Raw genomic sequence first — 19,690 nt, forward strand, 5'->3', positions numbered from 1 at the left:
CAGTGAGTGGCATAATTACTAACAACAGAAAAGGATTTGATCTGAGTTAGGTTAAACTATTAAATTAGATATTGTCTACTCATCTAGGTCTGATGAATATCACTGTAGGTTACTTGTAGGACTGGCTGACCCAAGCTTTAAAGAGATAGGGTTTCTCCTTTGACACAAGTTGAAGATGTGTAAATTACCAGGAAAAGGCAAGGAACAAACATAGCATCTGTCTCAAAATAAATATATCTATATTTAAATACAGAAAACAGATGTAGCCATTGTAGGCCTGTCAATTTAATTTTAATGCTAAAAAATTCTCTTAATCATAGTCATATTCGTCAATGTGAATGATGGTTTAAACAAGTATGTTTAGTAAACTTGTAGGACACAGGAAGCTGGCAGAGTTTGTAAAATGTTTTAAGGACGGGATTAGAAGTCAAGTCAATCTTGAAAAATTAGCGATATAGTCTGTTGAATTTTGTCCTTCTCTACTGTTTTTCTTCAAATAAGGTATTGCACTTGCATAGGCATGATCAGCTGACTAGGCAACAGTTCTTCAGAAATTAATTTGGGGATTATGATTATCATAGGGCAAACGTGACCCAACTATATCAAGCTATTGCAACAAAGACAAACATCTTAGTAGGATGTATAAACAGGAGTACAGTCAGTGAACCCCATGGAGAAATCCTTTCATTGTACTCAGTAAGACCTCAGCTGGACTTTTTGTATCCATTTTTGGACACTGGAAGACTGTCTCTGGTTTTGGTTCTGTTGGAGGGACTCCAGAAGAAAGCAACAAGAATGACCAGTGGTCTGGAGAATGTGACCTACAAGAAAAGATGGAGAGTTGTTTAGATTGAAAAATAGAAGACTGAGGGAACATATAATAGCTGTCTTCAATTACATAAGAGGCTGTTAAAAACAGAAAGGGAGTAATCTGTAGTGATAAGAGATAATGGGTTTAATTGCAGCACAAAAGTGGAGGAAAAACTTGGTAAAATGAGGATTGTGAGGCAGTTGAATGGATTTCTTGTGAAGCCATGGAGTCTCTGTTATCACAGAACTTTGGGAACATACTAGACAAGCATGAGAAATAATATAAATACAGTTGATCCTGTCTAGGGACAGCAGGCTGAACTAGAGGGCCTCTTGAGGCCCCTTCCAGGCCTGTTTCTCTTTGGGTTTATTTAAGAAGATGAACTCTATTCACCTGCCTTTGCTGTTGACTGTATTGTTGAATCTGTTACTTACAGAAAATTTAAAGAGTAGGTGCTTGTGTTCTGTTGCCTTTCTTTAAAAGGCTAGATGCAAGAGGTTTTCTTCTTAATAAGCTAATTTTTATGTCAAAGTGTTGGTTTTTCTGTTGGTGGTTTTGGGGTTTGGGGTTTTTTTTTTGGGTTGGGTTTGTTGGGTTTTTTCCCCTAAGGAACAGCTTTCACACTCATCCTCCCTGCTGTCCTGTGTGTCAAAATCCTTGGATATTAGGAGCTCATTATCATCTACAAGAAGAGCATGTTCTGCATTTATACTCTGTTTGCGTGATAATAAAGAGAAAAAGAGAATGTTAGTTATTCCATTCCGAATTTTCTTGAAAATTCAGAGTGAAACACTGCATTAAGAAAATAATCTTTAGATCTCAGCAAATTGGAATCTAGATAAGAGAACAGGTTTGTCAGGTTTATTCCATGTCACAGAATTCTTATCACAGCCAATGAATTCTTTAGGGAAAAAGTTATCTGCTGCTCCAAAATATGCAAGGCCACATACTTCACTGCAGAACACACACACTCTTTTTCTTTAATTAATTTTTATTTATTTATATATTTCAGTAGGATCTTAGAGGTTGAATCTTTGTGCCTGTGTGAGGCAAATAGGACAAGTAGTAAACAGAATCAACTGCTCTAGTTAAAATTCAGAGCACTCTCTTCAGATAGTACAGGAAAGCCGAAGATATAGGATCTTAAGTTCCCATCTGTATATGCCTACTAATGGTATTTGCTTAACAGAACAAAACGGAGGGCACATGAATTTTTTTTTTTTTTTAAAGAACTTTCAGGTATTCTTTATGGCTTTTGCAGAAGACATTTCACAGATGTATATTCTTCTTCTTCTTTGTTAGTTTCCATAATGGAAAAAGGAAGCACAGTTTTCAACAGTGCACAAAGGCTGGAAGTTGTTAGAAACTGCATCTCATTCATTTTTGAAAACAAATTTTTGGAGACTGAAAAGGTAATAAAATGAAATTTTAACTTTCCCAAATAAGCCTCCGTTCTGTTAATGAGCAAATGGAGACTGACCTTGTCACAAAGTACATTTTGCAGTCTTGTTTCAAATATTAACGATTGTTTTAACCATTTAAGTGAATGAATTAAGTAATAAGACTAATTGTCTAAATGCAGTACTGTGTGTCATATGAAGCTGATGGATTTGCAAACCTGTTTGTAGTATTGCGTAGGTGTGTTGCTAATTTATATTACTATTATAAACAGTATTGTCCACATGATATTTTTTAAAAGGGTTATGTGTTGGTGTAGCAGTATTGATTAGGGGGAATGTAAACAAAAGGCATACATAGACATTTCAGTGTTTGTCAACCAATGCTCTTGAAATTTTCACTACAGTAAGTTGCTGGTTTTATCAATAATTTATAGAACTCAGAGATGAATGTAAATGTTTGGCATGTCTGTCTGCACTAAAGTGTACTAGTGAGTTTTCATTCTTATTTTGTCACATTAAGAAATTGCCAGGTTTTGTAGATTCAAAAGAGTTTTCAATTAGTGATTCTAGAGCAATCGTTCAAGCTTACTCTCAAATCTAATTCTAAATATGAAAATGGCTGTAAAATTATGTTAAGAATTTTTTTGATTTCTCATAAAAGTATCACCTATGTATCTCTGAGGCTGTGCAGCTCAAGGTAGAAAATGAGCATTTCTTGATTTACAAGTAATGTTATGGAAATGCCTATGGGAAAAGTCCTAATAAAATGTGTAGCTCTTTAAAAAGAGTTAGATGCATGTGTAACAGAGTAGTTTTTAACGTCTTTCAACTTACAGACACTGAGAAAATTTCAGTAGTTTTTTGTCCCCCTGCATGGTAAATTTGTCCTTAGACGATAGGCTACCTTTTCTTGTTCATCTGTTACCATCCATTACATCTAGTCTAAAGAGCTACAGCTGATATCACTGATGTAACAGTTGCTGCATCTTTAAAACATTGGCATAAATATTATATTGGCACTGTTTTAGCACAAACTGCCTAACAGTCTTGTGGCCTCTTTGCTATGAGAGGTATGCCACTTCTAAAGCCATTTGTCATTCACTGCTTATCAAAAAACATGCTGCTTGGCCTTGATACGCTAACTTGAGACCTGGCCTGGCTGGTACAGAATAGACCACTTGATTTTTTTCATGCACAATAATGCATTTCTGATTTCACATCCATTCAATGCCTGTCCCTATTCAATCATTTCTATTTACAGACGTAGGTGAGAAATGCTGTCTAATGTGTTTGGAAAAAAGGTGGGAAAAATTTAATAATTACTCCAGCTAAACCAACCATTCTGTGAAAGTTTGATATTCAAGCTAATAAGTCATTGCTAAAGTTGTTCTTCAGTATACTGTCGCTTGCAGTTTCTTGATAAAGAATGAATGATATCCAGTGTGAATAGTGCCATTTCATTTCATTTCATTTTCATAAAGTTAGATTTTCTTGTCTCCAGACTCTGCCTGCAGCTCTGAGAGCCCTGAAAGGAAAGGCAGCTCGGCACTGCCTGACACAGGAATTAGGCCTGCATGTTAAACAAAATCGAGCAATACTGGACCATCAGCAGTTTGACTACATTGTGCGGATGATGAACTGTGCTTTGCAGGTACAGTATGTGAAGGTTTTGTTCTTTGGTTGTCTTTGTCATTATGATAAGCAGAAAATTGTTTAGAGTGATGTGGAGAAGCAAAACAAATTCTAGGACTATAAACTACAGATGCTACTTGACAGTGGATTTAAGATACTTTGTTGTTGAAAGGACAAAGGACAAAACATTCAGGTCTATACAGATGTGCCTGATAGGAAAAACAGAAAGAAAACTGTTCCCAGTATTAGTAATTTAGATATAATTTAGTTTTGGTAAGTGTTGAAGTGATTTATCTTAAGGGCTTTAAATACTTTTTCTTAATGAACAGGTGTTAGCTTTTCCAAGTAATTTTCAACGCTAAGCTCCTAAAATGTGCATTACCCACTACTCAGTTAAAAAACACAGAAGTTTGTCCTCTTTGTCATCACAAGTGCAAGCGTACTTCAAGAAGAAAGCATACTTTCTGCTTCCATGGTTCATGGTGTTAGTTCTACTTGTCACGGTGACATCGCGGTTGGTCAGAGACTCACTGAAGGTGTTTGCAATTCTTCTACTAAGTTATTCTACTGTTAAATTTAAAAATTTTGTGCTGAATAAACATCAACATACAGTGGCAGCTGCCTATGAGAGTAAAATGTGGGATGACTTCTTTCAACTTTCATTTGAATAATTGTTCTATTTTAGCTTCACTTGTTGGTAGTTCATTGTCAGAAATATTTTATAGACATCAGTGTTTTCAGTCTGATATCTGAGAATGTAGTAGTATTTTTTTTAAATTTGTAATGTGATCACATTTGGTTATAATTTGTCTCTTGTTGCCCCTGTCTAAGTTATTTTATCAAATTAGGGACGTGATTGAGGCATTGGTATTTTCACCCCACTCTCCTCTAACCGGAAAACCATTTAAATTATTTTGCAGCAGTTTTGTTGACCCATATTTGTAACAAAGTGAGTGGTAAATACAGCTTTCACCTAAGTATAGAAATAAATTAACATGACTGAGCAAATGCAAATCAGGTCACCATCAAATGTAAGTTTTGTTGTCTGTTGTATTTCTTGTTTGTTCACAGTAGATATTTTTCTACTGTTTGGAACAAAATTCAACTTCATCTGAGCAGTGGTCTTGGGAGTAAAATTGGCTGCAATTAGCAGATGAAAACTAAAGTCAATTTTAATTGCACGGTATATAGCAGAATGTGCTTTTTTGGCACAGGCATTGGCCTTTTCCAAGCTCTAAGTTTAGCCTCAGAGTTGGAAGAAAAATTGAAGCTATCTGTGAAACTGTATTTCTCTGCCCACAATCAAGACCAATGGAATACTGCACCTGCTGTGTATTCCAGAGTTTGAAATTTCCTTTCAAAGCAGAAATCAGAATTGTCTAGATGTGCCACAGATTTTTCCTTCTACTTTTTTGATTGTTCCTGAGATAAAAAAATAGGGAGGTTTTTAGACAATAGGAGCAAAATACAAATCCCCTGTATTTGCCGTATCTTAGTACAAAACAGATGGCAAAAGAAAATGGGAACTTCAGGAAATTTCCTTTGCTGAGGAAAGAAATACTGACACCACCTTTTAATAAAGCAATAAAATCCATTTTTTCTCTTGGAGAAAAATGTTATTTTTCTTCCCAGTGATTTGAAGACCCAATGTCATAGAGATCGCTGTGTCTGAAGTCTTACTGAAGTTAGAATAGATTTTTTTTTTTTCTCAACAAAGCTAGCAAATATAACTCAAATCGTGCAGAGGAAACAGATAGATCGAGTAAGGAGGCACTGTTTTTATGCTTTTTTCCTCCAACGGTATTTTCATATCTTTGAAAATATAAAAAGGAAATTTCTGTTTCTCAGGGGTAAGTTTGGCCAATATGAAAACATCTGAACTCCTGACACTGGGCAGCTAGTTAGAAGCAAGTATTTAGTACATCTGCTTTTATGACATATGAAATTATTTATTAAGATAAAAGCATGATTTATAATTTCTCTGTGCACTTTGTTCAACTGTATTATTTGGAACAATGTGTAAATTGTGACATTTTGGAGATTCCCTGTATCAGTTCAAGAAAAAAATACGTTATCAAGAGCTTACTTAAGTTTGCCCTTGCTGCAGTGGGACTCAGAAAGTCAGCGCTTTGCTCTAGAGACATGAATTCTGTTAGCTATAGGTCATAAGACCAAGTAATTTAGACAGTGTCTGTTAAAAAGATAGAAAAGTCTAATTTAAGAAATGTGGTCTTAACTGTAGATGTATTGAGGCTTTAGGGAAATACCACATTAATTATGATGGAATTTTGGGGGGAGAGTTAGATTGCAGTATTGCTTTAAAACCTCACTGAACTATTGGAATTGTAGAAACTGTCGCGCCACCAAACGTCTTGTCATGGATTTTTCTGTTAATGTTATTGCATGTTCCCATTGGCTTCTATAAGATACAAACTAAAATATTGCTGTGTCCAGGAGGCATATAGCAGCAGAATCAAAAGCTGAGAGGAAGGGAAGGCCCCAGGCATGGTCGATAGGTTGGGCAGAGCCCTGGCTCTTTGCTGTTCACACTGGGTTGAGCTGGGATGGGTGTGCTGCAAGCCCCGGCCTGATGGTTTTCCTTGGGAAATACCAGTCTGCTGGCTCACTTGGTCATGCACATAGGAAATCTGATGCTCCCCAGCCACCAAACCTCTGCTATTGATAATGTGAATTGTTGCAAACGGTGTGTATTTCAAGAGGTACAGGTTGGCCATTTCTGGAAGCGTCTTTTGAACAGGAAACTATTATTGGCATGAACTGAATTCTTTGTCTTACTGGGAGCAGTGCCACGTATTACAAAACCAGGAAGATTGCGTTCTGCAAGTTTCTTGTAAACCCCTCCATTACTATTCAAGATCTTCCTGGTTGTTTAGTGTCAGGTTTTTTCTTTTAATAGAATGTATTCTGTTGTTTTACTGGAGTCCATAAGAATAAAGGCCAGATGCTTTTTCAGAGCTTCTGCATATTCATTTTGTAGATGAAAAGCAGTGTGTTAACAAAATGCTGGTAGTAATACCACCATGTATATTGTTGCTGGTCTCATTAATCTGGTGTGACGTCTGCTATGACAGTGCTTGAGAATAGATTAGGGAGAAGGAATAAAATATTCATACCATTGCTTCAAGTTAGTAGCTGTTTTATTTTACTGAAAAATTACTTGGGCTGTATTTCCCCCAGTATCTGATCTCTAACCCTTTTGCAACTGGAAGGAAGGGAGGGTGGTATTTTACTGATTTCTCTAGAGATGGTGAAACTTGGGCTTGCCAGATCTCTGGTGTTTGTCAGCTTGAATATCTCAGTCCAAGAGTGGCATCTTTTCAACTATTCTTTAGACTATTTACAGTCTGAAGGTGCTGGGCAGGACCTTGCTGCAAATTTTTAATAGGCCTATGATCTATGGAATAGTAAATAGAACTTCAGGTTAATCTGCCCTTCTTAGCAGGTGTGCAGCTGCATGTCAAGCCTAGTGGTAGACTTTAGGTGGCTTTAGAAATACAGAAAAGTTAAGGCATGATGCAGTAAGTCAACACCAAAATGTTAAAAACATGCTTTACTGGGTGTTCTTGTGTCTGGGAAGTATTGTCAATCTACTGGGACTGAAATGAAAATGAAATAAGTATTTCTGATCATTCTTAGTAGTAGTAAGATCAAAATGACATGGAGATTGTATTGCTGATTGATTAAAGCAGATGTCTTCTGATGAGGGCAATTAAATTCCAAGTTACTTACTTTTATCTCTTCTAGGAGTTATCATTGGCCACTTGCTAAAAACTTTGTCATGCCCTAAGTAAGAATTTTTCCCCTGACAAATCATATACTCTGACGAGCATTTAAATCAGCTTGTATTACAGCAGTGATTAACATCTGTGATAACGAAGCAGAAACATTATGTTCTGTTCATATGTTATAGAACTAAATTACTGTTAAAAACCAGTTGCAGCTTAATATATTGATTGACAATTTACTAATACAAATAACACTGTAATGAGAAAAATGTGAAATGATTTCTCTAGAAACTATCGTCATGGCATTTCCTATCTGCTGCTGTGTTTACCTCAGAATAATTTGCGATTACATGTAGATTCCTATTTTAAAAGCTTTTTTTTTCCTCTTTAATTTTCTGTAATGAAATGCTTTTCTCTGATATTTCAGAGAAGACTACTTAACTTTTTTGCAACTAAAAAGTCTTTTTTTAACCAGAGAAACACTTCTATGTAATGATGTTTCCAGCAACACATTGTATTTTTAATACTCACTAAGAAGCAATGGCAAAAACCATCTCAAGGCTCAATTTGCATACTGCTCCATTAATTTGTGACAAACAGTGTAACTTGTCCAGATTTTCAATTGTCTCTCTGACTTTCCTCTGGCAGCAGCAAGTGAACTCTGTGTTTTGAAACATAATAGCACTTAATTTGATAAAATGTCAGTAAAGGCAGAAAGAAGCCTGAAGATGGTAACTTCTTGCACTGAATAGGTGGAGAGTACTTGGTAATCAGAAACAATCTTGATATTAAAAAGACATTCTAAACAATTTGCATAAAATACTTAACAGTCACAATAAGGCTTCCTAAAAAAATTTTTTTCTGGGGAAAGATTCTCTTCAGATACTTCAGGACTATGAAGTAGCTTCCTTTGGCAGCTTCCTTTGGTAAAACAAAAAAACCTTCCAAAACTACAATGTTGCAATAGAACATCCTCTGTGAGGTGTTGGTCAGTAACATTGCCTAACTGCGTATTAATGCTTCTCTTTGGCAAATGTGGGTCAAATTGGAAAATGTATGTGCCCCAGACATTGGAGTACTTAATCTAAATGTGGTTAGAGTGGGAATGAAACTCTTAAATACTTAATACTTAAATACTTAAATACTCAAAATTCTGATCTGTAGGTGTAGGAAAGGAGGAGTGGGGTGTCTTCTAATGATGTGATTTAATCTGACAATTTACAAAGTCATCAATGCTGTTTTAGGACCTGGTTTGCTCCAATGTCCTGTCTGTGTAAATATACATGTATTGTTCCAGTGTAATGGAGAGAATATCTTTAATAGTAGAGAAATTATCCATCATTTTAGTGCTTTAGATGATTTCTAGTAGATCACTGGTGCTTTCCATAGTGGCAATAAGCAGATGTTTATCTTTCAAATAGAGTATACAGAGTATTCCAAAAGGATACTTAGAGTATATGGTATGAAAAACAACTGTAGGAAGTCTTAGTAGCAACCAGGGCAAAATTAAAAATTTAACCCGTATTAAGTGACCACAAAGGTGTATCTGGGCCAGCATCTGTTGTCCAACAGTAGCCAAAAGCAGATGAAAGATAGTATTGATGAATTTTGCCTCTAGAATTTTGCTTGTGACTCTTCTGTATCACTTTGGTGTAATAAGGGCCTCTTTCTAGCACTTACTGTACAGGCTGTTGTAAAAGAAACTTTAATATCTAAAATTAAAAACAATGCCATTCTATAAATAATATTATATTTTCTATTATATTCTGCCACCAGATAAAGTTTAAAAATTATCAGTCAGTTCTCAGAATTCAGAGGTTTGCTAATACCATTCAACAACAAGAAGGACTTTATTACTCCTGAGAGAAAATCAGCTGTGTGTGTCATGAGTCAAATTCTTGGCAATATAGAGGTTAAATGAAGTAGCATTTCTTGTATTTTATTTTGAAAACAGTGTTGCCAGACATCTTTATTTTGAAGGGTTAGAATAGATTCCTCTCCTCTCAGAATTCTATTTCATGGCCTGCCTTTTGTTACTCAAACGTTTGACTTATATTCCTGGAAGTAGAGACTCTCAGCAGTAATGTTTGAACAACAGCAATATTTGAAAATATTTTAAGGTATCTTTAAAACATAGAAAATATATCATGAAGGAAAACATGGGACTTTAACAGGGCCACAGTTAATTCAATTCATTCATCAGTTATTAACACTATGATCTTTTTCATCCTGTTAGACAAAGTCATAGTATTATTTAAGTGAAAGAAAGGAGATGCCAGTGTCTAAGGCTTGGACTTGAAACTTCCAGATTTAATTCCATATTGGAATTGCATATTCTATGTGCAGATTTTTTTGTTGTTGTTGCAGTGGGCACATCATATAATTTTTCTAGTCCATGGTTTATTATCCAAAAAGTAGAAATAACAGGTTTTCCATCCTGCTGACTTTTTAGGGTCCACCTGTAATGTTCTGGACTTAAAAGAAGTTGCTGTTTCTAAATTTTTCTGATGTCTCTTTCCCAAGAAATTGCAAGATACTAGAAAATCTTTGCACAAGGCTGAATCGAAGGTGCTCACATAATTTCTCTCGGAAAAAAAAAAATGGAAGTACAGTGTAGAAGATTATACTGCTGATCCGTTTTTATTTTTCCTTTCTGTGCTTTGAGGAACATACTATTTTACTCGCCCCATCTCATTGGGTGGCCACACAGTTCAGCAAAAAATCCATTCACAAGTTTCTTTCTTTCTGAGATTGCTCATGTATGTATGCCACTGCAGACTTTAAAAAGCTTTGTTGCTGCTGCTAGAAGACCAGTCCACAGTTACCTACTCTGCAGGTGTCAAGGGAGATGACCACCTTGACAGAGCAGTAGCTGTTCTTCTTTGGGCCAGGACTCTCCCTGTGGACGTGGCAGTGTCCAAGTAATTTCTTTTTGTAATACTTAGGGAGATTTGTTTGTGTAGTGGTCTCCACAGAGAGGGGTCTGGCTGGTTCTGCGTGTGTGTCCAGGCACCACAGTGGTTGTCTCAAGCTGCTTTAAACTACCTTTGTGGTTTTAGTGAGGAATTTCTTTGGCGACCAGGCAGCAGAAAACTGTGGCTGCTTTTCACGCTGGCATGTGCCAGTGAAGGTGTTCAGGAATAATCCGATGTGTGGCTGGGCACTTCCTAAATTTGCTGTTTCCCTGCAGACTTCCTTCTCCCCTCTATGTATACACGTATGTATGTGTATACATGAGGCACAAGGGTGATACAGATGTATATGTCTGCTATGTAGAGAAATATGCGTACATGTATACACATAAATATAAACTCGATAGTAATGTAGGAGTTAAAATAATCCCCAAGTCCCGCTATTATCAGAGCAGCATGTTTGGAGTGGGAACGAATGTACATCTCGAGGGCTTCGGTTGCAGGGAATCCCCTGGTTTACCCCAGAGTTTTTGCTGCTGATGTAAAAAGGGATCAAAAATGACAGAGTAAAAATGTGATGGTGTCCTCCTTTCTGTCGATATAACTTGCCATAGATATAACTTGTTTTCTAGACTGCAGGGTGTGGGGATATTGATTATGCCTTCGTTGTGTTTCTATGCAGTTATCAGAGGCAGGATTCAGCCTTGTTTTAAGCGTCTCTGCTAAATATTCCAAATGACAGAAGGGTTATTGGTTTTAATGCAAGAATAAGCAGAAATACATGTGAGCAGCAGTGCCACTGGCTCCTCTGGCTGGCAGCAGCTTTGGGGCTCGCTGTGGGGTTTCCAAATGCAGCCATGACCGGTTGTGACCAGCCCTGGCTGCCCCACAGCCCCCTGCTGCCCACAGCCTCAGTCACGTCCTCACAGGGCTCCTGCACAATAGAAATCAAGGCTCTGAAGGAAAACAGCAGCAACAAAGATAGGTATGTTAAGAGCTGTGATGATCTTGAAGAGTTTTGAACATATTTTAGCAGATTTTACATGGCATGTACATAGCAATGTAGGCATTTTAGATAAAAACATAGGGTATAATATCCAAACTGCAGACAGCGGGTCTGTGTCTGGGTTACATTGGTTTCGGTCAGGTCATTATCTGGCTTACAGATAGATAAATAAAAATGTGGTAGCCTTTTGGATGCAAACATAAGCGCTGGAGTGTCAGACACCAAACGAGGGTCTCACACCACGTAGCCCCTGGCAGGGCTGAGGAGAGTGGTACAACCCCCCGCCCCGTCCCCGATGGGTCTCTGGGACGTTCATCTGCTAGAGCCGTCTTTTAATGGATGTCTGCTGTCACTGGCTTTTGTTCAGTCCTCCTATATTTGCTGTTAATACAGGGCATGCTCGTGTGTGTTTGCTCACACATAGGTATCTTATTGAAACCATGTAGCTTCTTGGAGCGTTGACGTGGTAGGCTCTGACTGCTCTTAAGTGTTCATTACTGCTAATTGTGGCCTTGTGGTTGCCAAGTGTTCCTAATAACTCTGTGTTCTAAATATTTTTGGTCTTCTTGATGAAAAGCAGACATGTACTTGTATGCTACTCACTGCTGTAAATAAAACAAGTCTGGTTTAGGAATTGTGTTATACTGCTGTGTAGTTACTCTCTAGCCTGCCTGAGAAAGAGGTGGAGTGATGAAAGGGAGCAGAAAAAACCAAAAAAAGTCTTTGATGTTGGAAAAAATAGGCATTTTGCTAATAGAATCTAAGTATGTGAAATCAGTGACTTCTGTTTTTACAGGTTTTACATTTAGTAAAAATATGGAAGGAATGCATGGAATTTTAGTTTTGTTTTAAATTTTATGTATGCATGTAATGTGTATTTCAGTACAGGTACATAATTCCATATACATTCATATATAACACTGTTAGGTAGGTATGTGTACATGTGCTTAATCTGTATTGAGTGTCATTTTATGTGTACAATAAGTAACAAAACATTACACAGTATTGATGTACTCTACCCATTCAGTGAATGCACCTCAATGGCCGCCCATATGCACGTGTGTATTTAGCTTTAGTGCAGTCTTTTATTACTAAAATGAAGGGCAGGAGTTTGTCTGTCTAAGATGGTCTCGCTCTGGTCTTCCCCTCTCCGCGCTTCACCTTTCAAGTAACTGTTAAACCGAGGTGTAGTAGAGGAGCTGAAGTGGAATGCTTCTCTGCTCTGCGAGCAAGGTGTGTGCTCCCTTGATCATTGATGGTATTTAACTTCCCCGAAGAAATATGCCATATAGAGGCTTGTTTGTTGTTTCTATAAGAGATTTTATGAAGTTGTCTGGTTTACAATCTTTTATTTTGCAGAAATTTGTATAAAAGTTGCCAATGGGTGGCTGTAATATCATCATCTTTTATTTATTTTTCACATACAGTCATTTCTAAAACAGAAAGAACATAGAAATGCATTCAAAGTCTTCTAATCATTTGGTTGCTATAATGTTTGTATAACCTTTGGTTTAAACAATTGAAATCTTGGCAGCTTGTATTCAAAAACTGAAGTGTGATGTTGAGATAAATACCATAAAACACAGGCCAGTTCTGGGTTTTGTCAATATTTTCTGTAAACTTTGAAAAATGCATAAATATGACAAACATAAAATAGTGAACATATGTGGCATTTTAGAAAGATTTTTTGAAGAAAAAAGCATTAAGAATCAATTTCTTTATAGTAATAGACCTACCTCTACTGTTATATAAACAAAAAATGTATGAAGTTATAGAACAAAAACAGAACGTAAAGGTGTAAACAGAAGAATGTTTGACAGTCTGCAGATGCAAAAAATTCTTGCAGCTGTTGACATTCATTTTCAATATTCTAGTCCAGATTTATGACTTACATGAATTGGTTTTTAGGATGCATGGGAAAACGCCGTGTAAGCATGCTACGGTGAAGATTATTTTTAGTAATTCCCCTCCTGTACGCAGTTGGGGGGCAGGCTTTGGTATCTAGTGATCCAGCAAAGTATTTAAAAATAACTTCACCTAATATCTGTAGATAAAAAACCCAACTGAACAAACAAACAAACCCACCCCACCAACCCCCTTCCCCACCTCTTCCCTGAATTCTTCTACTCCAAACTCCAGAACTCCACTTGGGAGCTAGGACTTAAAATTTGAATTGTCTGTTTAACTGTCTAAAATCTCACAATGTTTGTGAGTGTACAAATAGATTTAATTTTCTATCTAGACTATTTGAGTTTTGAGGACAAAAGCAAATCACTTTGATAAATTAATTTCTCTAGTCAGTACAACACCTTGTAAAACTTTTGCTTTTGATGTTAATTGATTAAATGTCCCTTTAGAGGATACATATCCTTTCTTATACCTAAATAAGTTGCATACAATTGGCATATAATATTCTCTATCCCTTCCAGGTGTATGGAATGAAATATCTTAGTAGATTATCTCTTACTCTAACTGTAGTAATAATAATAGACTTAAAATCAACCTGGACTATGAAGATGCCTTGATTTTCAGCACTTCTTCAGAAATTCCATCTTTTTCCTTATCGGCATTATAATATTCTGTCTATCTCTGAACCATAGGCATCTGAGTTTTATGTATTGTACATACCTTCAACAGTACCGATGATTTTAATTCTCGACAAGCTTTCATTTTTCTTTGCTTTCAATACCTTAATGGAATTGTCAATATTTTATATGTTTTCCTATACTTTCAAGACTCACAAAATTTTTCTTCTGTAAATATCATGCATGCTCTGATATTTTCCACTTGTGCAAGAACGTTAGCATTAGTGCAGTCTAGATTCACAGATGGCACAAACTATGATGCTACCCACAACATGTTTCTTGATCAGCATCTTGCCTATGTGCCAGCAGAAGCTGGGGTTCACACCCTTAAACCAAGTAAAGTCTTTACTGAATAATTTTTTTTTTTTTAATAAGAGCAGAGGCAAAACAAGTTGTTGTTTCGGACTTTTTTTTCTTCATAAGAAGAGAAAGACATGTTAATACAGGCAGAGGCAGTGGACTAAAATGGCCTTTAATTTATTGTTTTCAGGCCAAGCTAGACTATTGATTTAATTGGAATTTAGCTTGTTATATTTAACAATTTAAAAGGTATAACCGTTTTTGTGAAAAACAATTTAAAGGAAAATATTTATTTGAATGGACTATTTTGGAGCCTTGCCTTTGTCATTTGGGAATAGCTGAAATAGTAACCATATGTGGTTCTGCTTAAAAGCCACAGGCCACAACTACGGTGATGTTAACACAATTTGTTACTCAGCCTCTGAATCTCATGTGTAAGAAAGTCATAGGCTTTGATCCTGACTTGATTATGATAGATGGCTGTTATCTTCTCAATCCCCTGTCCATTTAGCCTCCACCCCTACAGAGCCAGTTACTATGTAAAACATTTTCTGTGAAGGAAATTTAACTGACAGTAGGCTTGCGGTTTTTCAGTTACTTTTCACAACCTCTCAGGCATAGTCAGTAGACCAGCGTGTTGCATGGATCAAAACATGAAAACCATGACTGCAGAGAAAATCCAAATCAGGATGCTGGGAGGTATTACAAGAATCACTTCTTTGATTATCCATATTTCAGCAAACTTTAACAAAGGGACTCAGACTGCCGCATGCATTTTACGCATGTTCAGTGCAAAGAACTGCTTCAGGATAATTTGATATAAAAGTACCATATAACAAAGATTTGAATTCTATCACTCGTCTCATTTCAAATTGAAGATACAAAGTGTGTATGAAAACAGTAGGCATCAGAACTGATTAACTGAAAACCAATCCAGAAAACCTTAACTATCCCAAACCATAATTATGTATTAATGAAAAATCAGCTTATGGAAAGGTGAAAGATCATACCTGGAGTCTACTCAGGCTGCCATTGGTGGTGTTCATTCCTGGTGTGTCAAATCTCTGGGGCATTCTGTGCTTAAAAGTAAGACCAGCTATACTAAAATATATGAGCATTCCGGTTATTTCTTTTATACATTCACTTTCTTCAGTAGCCTACTTGAAAATCATCTCATCTGAGATCACCTAGGAGTAATCAAAACTGTGGGGAGAGTTGCTGATTCTTGGATACTTTTTTCCACAAGAGCATGTTAAAGATTGTTTCTGCAGCCAGAAATTTTCTGAATATTCCACAAACATTTTTGAGGTTACGTGTTGCCCATTCAGGTTTTATCGATCTCCATAAATACTGTTTTTGGAGAAGGGGATTAGGATTTGTTGGGGGGAAAAAACTTTTTTCCCAAGTCAGCTTGAACCAAATAATGTTTAATAAATTTACCTAAGTCAACATATTTTCTTGGTGCGCATTGTTTCCGTGACAGTTTGAATTTTTTTTTGTTTCAGTTACTGATAATATACGCTCTTGGGAGCATGAAGAGAAACAAATAAAGATGTTTGCTAAGAGGGAGAGGGAGCATTACATGGAATGCCATATGTTCCCTGTTACCTCTTAGTAAAGGGGACTATGTTCCATATTTTCCATCTTAACAAAAAATTAAATCTCCTAGATCTATTCCTATCTAATTTTCAAAATTTGAAACATAATTATGTACTTAAAAATAAAATTAACAAGTGTGTAGCTCAGTTTTCTGGTCAGTAAAAAGAAGCTGACCCTAGAGGTCCTTGGGGGTAGCTGAAGTTCTGGTGGAGCCTGTAATCTCCATGCTTGTGATGAAATGTCTTTGGCTACTCAGGCAACAGTATAATAAGAAAGAAATCATGAACAAATTCATTTTCAATGAAGTAATTTTAAGTCATAATGTAAATACTTCCAAATTCTCTATTAAAAGTTTTCCTGAAGAAAGATTTTTCAAAAACTTACTGAAAAGACGAAAACCAACATTTGATCATGAACTTTAGTATCTAGTGCAGAAGCTTGTACCATACCACTGTAAAGCTTGGTTCTGTCACAATTTTGTATGAATGTAGCTTTTTTTAGAAATAAAAGCTGAAGTACTTATTAAAAAATGAATTTTGGTTAGCAATGTATTCAAGAACTGTAGTGGTTAGCAGCATTTAAAATCCATATGATTAACAAAAAATGTTGACATATTTCTTTTCCTAGTCAGCATGCCACTTTCAGTTCAGAACAGATGCCCCTGGAAGCAGCTAAAGCAATGTTCTCTGAGCTTTCTTGGTCTCCTTTTTATTCTTTTCTGTATTCTTTTCACTGTGTTTGGTAGTCATCCTTTGGCAGTCATTTTTTCGCTAATAGTAAATCTAATGCATTTATTTTATCATCACTCCTTCTTCTTTTTTTCCCCCTTATGACAGACAACCAGCTTTACTAATCATTATTACAAAATAGTTGAATCTGTTGACTGTGTTTAAGAAATCGTATGTCGGTAAAAGATGTATCTGGAAACCTGATGTTTTGAAACATTTTGCAATTCAACTGAGAGGTGCTTCCTTAATTTAAGATTTCTTCACTTCTTGATTTGAGACACTATTGGGTTATGGGACTTCCAGAAATTGTTTCAGTACTGTGGACTCTACTATGGTCCTCTAATGATTACCAGTATTACCATATAGATTTCCTTTATCTCACTTCAGTGATTACTGTTATGCTAGTAAAGGTTGGCTTTTCTGAGTACTGTATCTTTAAATATTTTTTTTTTTTTGGATAACTCTCTCTGTGCCCAGATTGAAGTAGTGATACTATTTTAGGTATACCAAAGCTTCCATTCGTGTGTAAATCTTGCTAAGTTCATTACTTTATAAAATGAGATAGGGTAATCCTTATTTTGTTGCGTATTGGCTACAGTGATGCCATTATTAAAACTACCAAAATAAAAATGCAACATGTAGTATATCTCTATACCTGACTCATTCAGGATGAAGATAAACGATTTGGATCCAACATTTAATGACAAGGTATTTTTTAGGGATTTTCATGAAAATCAGATGTGCATCACCTCCATGTTATTGTTACAGCAGTGGTGAATTTTGGCTGACACTTAGCTGTCATATTTAAGGTCAGAACAAAATGTACTTTGAAGGCAATAGCAAAAACTTGGGAAAATATTTTTGTAGTTGTGTACCAGATACTTGGTAAATTATCACAAAAAATTAAGACCTTTTTATCTTTGCATTCTTGTGATTTATAAAAATTGATCAAATTTAACATATTTCTTGAGACAGCAACTTTTTCTAACTATTGGATATATACCTTTATTTAGTGCAGTAAATCTCAAGACATTTTGCCTTATAATATAAAAATCTGGTGCTTATCAGTCAGCTTTTTACTTATTTTACTTCAATAATAAACATAAATGTTTAGAAGCAGCTGTTGTAAGAAACAAATAGTTAATTTTCCCTTTATTGTTATAAAAATACAATATTAGCAGATCACTACTGTGCTGTTATTCCCAGGTATAGAGATAAATTAAAATACTGTAATCTGGTCTAAACTTCAGTGATAGCCGAGGGAGTGGGGAGAAGAGAGAGGTTGTTTTGGAGACGAGTCAGGCTAAGGTAAGTATTTATTAATTTAATGTATTAATTCATTAGTGTAAATATAACAGATAAGATCAATTTCTGATTGAACTGTGAATGCAAAATGATGAGATTTTTTTTTTGACAATATATAATACATGTAATGTTTGTCTATAGTGACAGAGGAGCTTTACCTGCTCAGAGGGAAGAGGCTGTTATTAGTCCTCTACTCAGTTGTGGTGCATCAAAATTATTTCCATTCACACCATCAAGTCCTTGGAATGCATTACCTGGCAAGGTAGCTTATTTTCTGCACCTCACTGAAAATGCCGCAAGGTTGCTGTTCAGTTCATGTGCTCTCATTCAGGCGGATCCAGTGGTAGTGCTGCAAGTGCCGTGCTGTGCGTTCAGCATCCTTCTAGACTAACTTAATCTGTTATACGTACTATGTGCTCCCAGGAATAGCTTGGGCTGCATGTCACTACCCTTCCTATACATCGCTGTATCATCGCATTCACGTGTCTTGCTCCACAAATGAGCATCAGTATACTGCCCAGTAGCATTGTACTGTGCTTCTGCATCCATCTCTCTTGCTGTGTATTAATATAGCAAGCCCAGATCTTTATTATTTATTGTTTTATTTTCTGTGGAGAGGACAAGGTTCAAAGAAGAAGGAGAAGGATTTTAAATAAGAGAGTTTGAAATTTTTTATTGAATTGTTGACTAAGATCACCTGTCAGGATGTCTTACAGCACTGAATCAAAAGCTATACTCTTAAATCTCCTTACATAACAGCAAAGAGCAAGATCCAAAATTTCAGCAGCATAAGGAACTTAGACAAAACATGGCCATGGGACACAGGCATGGTACTGAAAGACAGGGAAATGAGGACTGTGGGATTCATGTTGACTCTGATAGTGAAGGTCTTCTGAAAGCCTGAGGATTTCTTTGCTGCTTAGAACTGCAGGTAAGATAAAAGGACTAAGGAGATGGTGATATGTATCAGGATATCTGCTCACATGTCTTGTTAGGAGGCGACACAGATTAGAAATACTTAAGTTTTGAGTCATCACGTTTATGTTTATTTTACATGGCTAACAGTCCATGCTGATAGAGTGCATTTCATTCAGTATACACACTGAGTTATGCCGTGCTGTCCAGAAACTAGCTATTGATCTTCAGAATTCTGTCCTGCACTCATTTGGTAATTGGCATTCTCGAGAATTGGAGTATTGCTGTTTTCAGAATGCCAAAGCCATTGCTAATGCTTAAACATGTGACTTTTTATTTTTGCTAGCCATTCTTTTTTTTTTTTTTTTTTTTTCTTCTCTCCAGCTATTGCAATCTGGCTTATCCTTCTCAAAGCTCCAAATATGAATTGTGTTGAAGGAATTTCAAACAGCATGAGTATAGTTGGATCTTAATACTTCCCTAATATTTCACTGTACTGCAAGTTGCCTTTTATGAATCTTTTCATTGTCACTTACTGTGCTTCCATAGCAGAACTACCCTTTCTGCATTTTTTCCCTATAATTTCAAGAAAGTAAGAACAAAGCAGAAAGGTTTTTGGAGTAAAACCCTCAGGTAGGAAGATCAGATAGCCTTGGAGAAGATCTGTAAGGGTTTTAATATGGATTAACTGGCAACCCAAAAGCTGGCAAAGGCGTCTTTCTCTGTGGCTATTTAGCTGGATGTTGTTGCT

At 36.2% G+C, this 19,690-nt stretch overlaps 1 protein-coding gene across 1 annotated transcript in view; it reads left to right on the top strand.

Moving 5' to 3' along the window:
* The window catches only part of SBF2 (SET binding factor 2), a 284,828-nt gene that overhangs the window by 176,567 nt on the left and 88,571 nt on the right, over nt 1–19,690 (top strand). The window contains exons 16-17 of the mRNA XM_009635401.2: nt 2,114–2,223; nt 3,713–3,862. Coding sequence (XP_009633696.2) covers nt 2,114–2,223; nt 3,713–3,862 — 260 coding nt within the window. The remainder of the gene's footprint in view (nt 1–2,113; nt 2,224–3,712; nt 3,863–19,690) is intronic.

This window comes from Egretta garzetta, unplaced genomic scaffold (assembly GCF_000687185.1).
Source record: "Egretta garzetta isolate BGI_Z169 unplaced genomic scaffold, ASM68718v1 scaffold133, whole genome shotgun sequence".
Taxonomy (NCBI): Eukaryota; Metazoa; Chordata; class Aves; order Pelecaniformes; family Ardeidae; genus Egretta; species Egretta garzetta.